This window comes from Bubalus kerabau, chromosome 1 (assembly GCF_029407905.1).
Source record: "Bubalus kerabau isolate K-KA32 ecotype Philippines breed swamp buffalo chromosome 1, PCC_UOA_SB_1v2, whole genome shotgun sequence".
In the NCBI taxonomy this organism is placed as follows: Eukaryota; Metazoa; Chordata; class Mammalia; order Artiodactyla; family Bovidae; genus Bubalus; species Bubalus kerabau.
The window spans coordinates 126,901,341-126,909,833 of NC_073624.1; the positions used below are offsets into that span (position 1 = coordinate 126,901,341).

An 8,493-nucleotide genomic window follows, 5' to 3' on the forward strand; every position below is an offset into this window, starting at 1 on the left:
CCCAGAGCTTGCTCAGACTCATGTTCATCAAGTCCATGATGCCATCCAACCATCTCAACCTCTGTCGTCTCCTTCTCCGGCCTTCAATCTTTCCCAGCATCAGGGTCTTTTCAAATGAGTCAGTTTTCAAATGAGTCGCATCAGGTGGCCAAAGTATTGGAGCTTCAGCTTCAGCATCAGTCCTTCCAATGAATATTCAGGACTGATTTCCTTTAGGATTGACTAGTTTGATCTCCTTGGGTCCACAGAAACACCTACACATGGCTGCTTATAGCAGCTTCAGTCATAAATGCCAATACTTAGAAGTAACTAAGATGTCCTTTCATGGGTGAATGGCTATGAATGGCTAAGAAAGCTGTGGTACATTCAGGCTGTAGACTATTATTCAGTGCTAGGAAGAATGGGCTATCAAGCCATGAAAAGACACAGAGGAAACTTAATGCTTATTACTAAGTGACAGAAGTCAATCAGAAAAGGCTGCATACTCCATGATTCCAACCATATGTCATCTGGAAAAGGCACAACTATGGTGATAGTAAAAAGATAAGCAGTTGCTAGGGACTGGAGGGGAGAAAGGGAGGAATAGGAAAAGCATACAGGGTTTTTAGGACAGTGAAATACTCTGTATGGTACTATCAATATAATGATGGAATTGTGTCCTCAAACATTAGACCAAACTACTGAATGTCCAGTATCAAGAGTGAACTATAGGGCTTCCCTGGTGACGCAACGGATAAGAATCCGCCTGCCAATGCAGGAGACACGGGTTCGATCCCTGATCCGGGAAGATCCCACATGCTGCGGAGCAACTAAGCCCATGCACCACAACTAGGGAAGCCCAGCGCCTAGACCTGTGCTCTGCAACAAGAGAAGGCACGGCGATGGGAAGCCCACACACCACAGCCAAGAATCCCCCAGCTCTGCTCACTGCAACGAGAAAGCCCGTGCCCAGCAACTAAAATCCAGCACAGCCAAAATTTAATTAAATAGATTATTAAAAAATAATGGAAAATATAAATTTTAAAAAAGAGTGACCTGAATGTAAACTATGAACTGGGTGCCGGTGCGCAGGTTCACTGATTATAGTAAATGCGCCACTGTGATGGCCGCTGTTGATTCTGTGGGGGGAGGGGCTGTGCATGTATGGGAGGTGGATATATGGAAACCTCTGTACTTTCTGCTCAGTTCTGCTGTGAACCTAACAATGCTCTGAAAAATAAAGTCCACTAAAAAAAAAAAAGGAAGGAGTAAGGGAGAAGAATATGCTCTTTTTTTTAACCAACTGCTTATTCTTAGGGACTATTGTTTATATATTTATGGAATCCATGCTTTCCCCTTTGACCTGCAAGCTGAAACTCCAATACTTTGGCCACCTCATGCGAAGAGTTGATTCACTGGAAAAGACTGATGCTGGGAGGGATTGGGGGCAGGAGGAGAAGGGGACGACAGAGGATGAGACGGCTGGATGGCATAACTGACTCGATGGACATGGGTTTGGGTGAACTCCAGGAGTTGGTGATGGATAGGGAGGCCTGGCGTGCTGCAATTCATGGGGTCGCAAAGAGTGGACACGACTGAGCGACTGAACTGAACTGAACTGATTGCATACATTTAATTCTGCTGAAGTAAGAGGGTTTCCATCAATGGAAGTAGGAAATTGCAGTTCTGACAACAGAAAAAGAGTTACAATTTAACTACTGGGCAGCTTCCATCATAAACACAAGTACAGAAACTCAGGCCTTCCCAGACCTTACCAAAAACAAAAACTAGGGGCCAAGGTGGTGACGGGAAGGTGGGTGGGGGAGAGGTCAAAGGAAACAAACCGGAGAACGGAGTAGGAAGTTGAAGACAGGTCTGGCCTTGATTTATTTTTCTGAGAAATGGATTTTTTTTTTCTTCCTTTAGAATGTCAAAGTAACTCCCGTCAATTACAAGATGACTTCAGATGTGCCAGGAGGCTTCCCAGCTCTGCCCCTCACCCTGGGAGACAAGGAGCAAGTCATTTCATTTTTTTGCAAAACCTGTTCCCTGGTAATTACTGGGCCACACACCCACGGTGGGGGGCGGGGGGCGCCAGGGGGAGCCCGTGTGGCTGCCTCAGCTCCCAGGGTGAAGGTTTCAATACCCTTCCTCCTCCAGAGGCACCAGCTATGCAGGGTCCCAGGCCAGGTGCTTCTCTAGACAGAGAACTATCTGTCTGCAAAGGGAAGCCTGTGGAAGAGACCCACAGCCACCTCCTCACAGCCTGTGGAGGTGGACACAGACCCACAGCCACGTTCTCAACTCCTGCTCAGAGCCAGGGCACAGGCACCAGGACATGGTAAAGCACATCCACCCTGTCATCTTTTCTAAAGAACGCATGCATCTGCCAGACAGAAGTGTGGGATTCATAATTACACATTCCACCCTTCTTAAAAAAAAAAGTCCAAATGCTGAAAAAGTCACTCTCAAATGTCTCATTTGGGGGCCAGAGGCTGAAAAATAAAAAGCCAAGCTGCTGAAGCGAAAGGGGAGGAGGTGATCTCACACATCACAAGTCCTGTATCAGGAAGCTACAGAGCCAAGCAAACTCACATCTGACGAAGATTTAATCACTGAGGAGCGTTCTGGAAGGATTACCACATGCTTCGTAACGCTGCTTCTGCACTGTTTGAAACTCTTAACAGTAACATACAGGTACGTTGGGCTTCCCTGGTGGCTCAGCAGTAAAGAATCCACCTGAAATGCAGGAGATGCAGGGGACGCGGGTTTGATCCCTGGGTCGGGAAGATCCCCGGAGGAGGTCATGGCAACCCACTCCAGTATTCTTGCCTGAAGAATCCCACAGACAGAGAAGCATGGCAGGCTACAGTACATGGTGTCACAAATAGATGGACACGAGTGAAGCAGCTCAGTACGCACGCACGCACGCACAGGTATGTCAGTTTAGAAATTGTATACTTATTTAATTAGTTTATTTTAAAACACAAACATCTAGGCTGTCCAGCCTAGACCCTAAGGAGAGAGGGCAAGGTGACCCTTTGCAGGCAACCCAAAGGGCATGGCCTGGATGCCAGCAGCTCATCAAAGTCTGCTGACTGGGGGCTCCATACTGACCCCCTCCTCCTGAGCACTTCAGGGAAGGGTGCTTCACCAGCCATTGGGGAGCAGGAGCTGGACAGGCAGCAGGGCTGTGGAAAACTGAGGGGCCTTCAGAGGCCTGCAGGAGTCAGGAAGCCCCAGGAAAGGAGGTGAAGGCCAAGTGGAGTGAAAGAGCAGCCAGCCAGTCCTCTGGTTCCTGCACGAGGGGGAGGGACACATGGGCTGGGGGAACACCTCCTTCCAACAGCAGCTGGTCATTAAGCTCCTGAACAGGAGGTGGAGCTGTCTGGCTCCAGGGCTTACAACCCACATTCTCCAGCACTCAAAATCCAGGTCCCTGGGCTTGGCACATGGAAACATCCTTCCTGCCCAGCCCCACTTACTTTATAAAGAGGTAAAACAGGCAAGTAGGTCCATGAGAAGCAACACTCTGGCTGCCCAAATTTCTGAGTTCACCTGCTTATGGCTTATCTGGAGCCTAGCTGTGGCACAGAGCTCAGAACCCTGAATTCTCAGATCCTGCTAGACTGGTGGCAAGAATATGGGAGTAAGGGCAGGGAGCAGAGAGCTAAGCATGCCTAGAAAGTCAGGGTTTTGTTTTCTGTTTTTGCTATTTGATAACAGGAAGCTGTGGAGGCAGACTGGAGTGATACCTAAATCTCCCTAGATGAAAGCTCTTCATCTCCCAAAATAAGCCGTTCCCCAGACTTTTACTGCTATAGGAAGAAGGCAGGAATTGAGAAGCACAGGGCAAGTCAAACTGCTGAAAGCACCTATTTGCAAACATGCCTTAACGTTCAGACCAAACATGTGATGCAAAGGGCAAGCCCAATGTCCCTGTCTGTTCCAAGCAAGGCCTATAAGCCCAAAAGGTCTGGTGAGCTGGGGATGCTCAGTCACTCAGTCATGTCCAACTCTGCGACCCCATGGATTGCAGCCCTCCAGGCTCCTCTGTCCATGGAATTTTCCAGGCAAGAATGTTGGAGCAGGTTGCCATTTCCTCCTCCAGGGGATCTTCCCGTCCCAGGGATTGAACCTGCATCTCTTGCGTCTCCTACACTGGCAGGCAGATTGTTTACCACTGAGCCACCTAAGAAGGCTAAGCATCCCTAAAGCATGAATGGCTCTAGGGTCTAACATACTAGGCTTAGGGAAATAGTCACTCGGTTGACTACCAAGGTAGTAAGAACCAAAAAACTGATAGAACCCTTCACAGCTTCCATGCTCAAAGGCAGCCAGCCAGCCTCCCTCTCTGCGTCAGGCTTGTCCTCCCGGCAAGGGTGGATCTGGGCCTGGACACTGGTCCTCTTGCTTTACAGACAGCAAACGTAAAAACGAACACACAGATGGCATGCTGCCACACCTGTCCTACACAGAGCAGCCCCACGTGTGCCAACTGGACGTGTGAGCCGAGCCCTGACCACACTCCCTGCCACCAAGATCCACGACCATCAATACACAAGCAAGTTTCCACCTGCTTGTTCCTGCAACACATAACAATGACTGGATGACAGTCACAGTTGAAGGCTGTATTCGCATGATCTGACGTAAATTGTGGCTGTCTGGGATGCAAAAACGTTACTGGCGACAGGGTAGAGGGTATTCAAAGAAATAGGCGATGTCCTGGTCCTTCACGACAGCTGAAAAGGGGGCACAATCTGAGGCTGGAATGATGGCTGATCAGGAGTCAGGGCACTGCACGTCCGCACCGTGGACAGAGCAAGCCCAGCTTTCAATATGTGCCCCAAGGCGAATCCGCAGAGCTCATCAGAGCAGAGCTCCTTCTCATGTGGGACTCTACATGGCCAACTCTAAGCTTAGCAATGGGAGGAATTTATTTCATGACAGTGATTTTCAAAAGTGGACATAGACAGACTACAGCTAACAACCTTAATATTGACATTTTCGCCATTGGCAGCAGCAGCCATTTTTAATCCCATAGGCCTTTCCTACATATAAGCTCTACCATCATCCTGTTACTGTTCTTCCCACTGTAGGAGTTCAGAGACATTAATGAATTACCACAGTCAAAAAGTTCATTGATGGGGAGCCAAAGCAAACCCAAGACTCACAGCCAAGCCCAGGTGCCTCCTATTATAGCCTTAGAAAAGGCCCTGGGAACCCAGTATCCCAGATGGTCTTTCCCAAGTATCTACGAGGCCCACCCTGCCTGTCATCCAAGATCAGACACTGGCTAAAGCAAGAGCTGGGGTTCACCTGAGCACCCATCCTTCAATGAGCCAACTGGGGATGCTGGCAGTGGCGGAGTCCAAGGAGTATTCTCTGTTTCAAGACTGGCTGTGGAGGCCACAGACACATCTGAAGGCAGATCAAACAGGAAGGGACAGAGCAGCTGACTCAGTCTGGTTCAGGGCCCTTTTGGGTAAGCCTGGGGCCACCTATTCAGGCTACTCTGTCCAGCAGCCTACAGAGGGGGCACCCCACCCTGTCCCAATCATCATCCCTTGTGCCCAGGAGCCAACCCTCCTCCAAGAACAACTGTACTCCTGGGCATGAGACCACCAACTCTACTCTGGTGCCAAGTTGATGTAACACACTTTAAACTCCCTAGTGGGATTAAATCACTGTAGCCAAAAAGACAAAAAAGCTCTGGGCAATGTTCCTCTGTACCTTTCTTCAAACTCACTGTGTCTCTGCCACTCATGCTGAGAGCCTGGCAGGAGGTTTGCAGATCATGCTCCCAGGCAGCTTTTGCAAAGCTGAGTTCAGTTCTGAAAAACAGGGCTCTTGTGCTCCTGGAAGAATATGAAAGTACCACAACAAAAAGTTCTATTGGCTGTTAAACTGCTTTGGGTTTACAAATTCACAAATGGTTCAGTCCGGTACCCAGTTAAGGAATCAGAGTACACAATTCACTTGGTCACATCTTATCAGCAATATGGCACAGGCCTTTTGATGATGAACAGGCATGTGGATATTCTTAGCCAGGCAGCTAGCTTAAGGGAAAATGACAGTGACTCTCCAACATCTGTAAGTACTTGCAGGTTTATTTCCTCTCAGTTTATTTACTCATGACATTTCCAAAAGGGGCTGCCTGCTTTTCCATCACCCAAATCTGAGCACCAACGCTGCAAACATCTTTAGAGATGCTTATTTTCACATTAAATATGTTTCAGCTCTGGGATTACATTTTAAACATATATTCTCATCCCTTCCGTTACCACACCCTCGTTTTTCCTGGCAAAGCCTTTAGAGTTTAAAATCCAACGAAGACTTTTCATCCTGTCAGAATAAAGCCATGTGGGCAGCATATTTCTGCCTCTCACACATCCCTCACATTAAAGTGGATTTATGACCACAAACATTTTGTATTAATCAACGTTTCCGCACACCCATGCCTGAAAATCAGATTAAAACCTCATTCTCCACTTCCTTCCTCAGAAAATCTCTCCAAGCTTGGCCCCTCATCCTTGCAGCCTCAAAGCATGCGGATTTCATTGTATATTGCTTGCTGCTTTCGACTTAGACCAAAAGTTGAGTTTGAAAAGCCCAAGAGACACAAATTTGGCACCAAACAGGTTTTAGTTAAACACATTTCCAGGAAAAAGCCAACTTTCTGAGCAGCACAGAACACTCAGGCCTTTGTGACTTTCCATGGGTCATCCCTGAGTTTTTTCTAGCTTCAGGGTTTCTTCCTCCAGTGACTACCCCTCTAGAAGCCCCAGCAGAGTGTCTAGGTCAGAGGCCCAGACATGCCCTTATATGTACCAAAGGTTTGCAACAGCTCATTTAAACGTATCCAGTGGTTTTCAATGGAAAAGAGGGGCCACCACACTCACTCCCAAAACAAAGCTGCCCATGGGACTCACTCGGAAACATTTAGACTTTGGGAAATCCTGGAAGGCACCTCTTTATTCTTGTTATCTTGCTTGACAATTTCAGTTTCCCCGCACAACTCATCACAAATATTAATATTATTACGTATAAAATGCTGACTACCTTTCCTAGCAGGGTTGGGGTGGGTATTATTCTTCTTGGGGGTATCTGAGGCTCTAAAAGATTAGGTCACCCACGGCCAGACAGCTAAATGCCAGAATAGATGAGAACCTAGGCTGGCCTGGCTTAAAATCCCCTGCTGCTGCCAATTTGGTCTGCCTCGCTACCAGCAACTGCCTCCAGCTCTGGGAGAAGTCTCGGGTCCCGTGCGGCCCGCCGGGGCAGGTCTAGATGGAGGGGTCTTGAATGACCTCCTTCCTTCTCTCGGCGGTTCTCCACAGACACCCCCAGGGAGCCCCCCAGCCCCCGACCTCCGGCTCCAGGCCGCCCCTTCCACCCACCCGGCTTCCTGCGCCCTCTCTCCAGCCCCCGCCCGCGCGTCTGGAGGGGACGGCTGCTAGCCGGCAGGTGTCTGCCCGGCCGCGGGCGCCTCGTGTAGTCGGGGAGGGGTGGAGGGGACGCCGGCCCGTCTGCACCTACCTCGTCCCCGAAGCGCACCACCTTCTGGCCCGTGGGCCCGCGCAAGCCGGGGAAGCGCGCGAGCTCCTCGGGGTCGCCGGGCGCCGGGGCGCTCGGCCCCACCAGGCACCGGTCGATGATCTCGTCCTGCTGCGCCGGCGGCAGCCGCGCCCACTCGGGCCCGTACTTCTCCCGGATCTTCTCCTTATCCTGCATGATCTTCCTAGCCATGGGGCTTAGCGACGAGAAGTAGGTGAAGCGCTTCCGCTCCCGGTCGTCCAGAGGCCGGTTCGCGCTCATGACGGCCGTGCGCGAGGCCGCAATCGCCGCCGCCATGGACGCCATGCCCTGCCTGCCCGCAGCTCTCCGCCCCCACCCCGGCCCGGCCCCCGGCCCCGGCCCCAGCCGGGAGGCCCGAGCGCCGCCCCCGCCCCGCCCCCCGAACAGCGCCCTTCCGCCCCCAGGAGCCCGGGCCCCGCCGCCCCAGGAACCCCGCCTCCGAGCACGCCCAGCTCCCGAAGCCCCGCCCCTCCCCCGACTCCCGGGGCTCCGCCCTCCGCGCCCCCACCCTGGGAAGGCCGCGGTCTGTACCCCACTGCTTCCGGAACCTGCCCTCCGCACTCCCACCGCGGCACCTCAGTCTTGACGCCCCCACCCCGGGAACCCCGCGTCCCGCATCCCGCATCCACCCACCGCCGGGAACCCGGCCCTACGCGCAGCTCCCCGAGCTACCCTCTTACGCCTCTTTGCGTCCTCCGGATCGGCTCTGTCGTGTGTTCCCGCGGTGCCCCCACTTTTCGGGGCTCCCCTTGACCAGCGCAGGAGGTGACTGGCACGTCCCCAGGTCTGCGCCTGGCAGTCTGATGGGATTGCTGCTGGTGACCGCCATAGCGCCACGTGGTCACTAGTTTGACAAAGGAAACTTTTCTCCCTCCCAAAAGACAAACCGGCATTTCTGGACCGAGCCACAGGCCACCTTATTCTTATCCCTTTCCC

The 8,493-nt window shown here is 51.6% G+C and overlaps 1 protein-coding gene across 4 annotated transcripts in view; it reads right to left on the minus strand.

Moving 5' to 3' along the window:
* C1H1orf198 (chromosome 1 C1orf198 homolog) overlaps positions 1-7,906 on the minus strand; it is a 32,368-nt gene extending 24,462 nt beyond the window's left edge. Inside the window, exons 1-2 of one of the 4 annotated variants that reach the window (XM_055587930.1) lie at positions 7,519-7,906; positions 2,575-2,718 (exon numbers count right to left, since the gene is read on the minus strand). In XM_055587930.1, coding sequence (XP_055443905.1) covers positions 2,575-2,718; positions 7,519-7,842 — 468 coding nt within the window. In that variant the 5' untranslated portion in view covers positions 7,843-7,906. Of the gene's footprint in view, positions 1-2,574; positions 2,719-5,712; positions 5,750-7,518 lie in introns of those variants that run through there. The other 3 variants (XM_055587938.1, XM_055587942.1, XM_055587951.1) reach the window with 3 other exon arrangements.
* Positions 7,907-8,493: the final 587 nt, after the last annotated feature.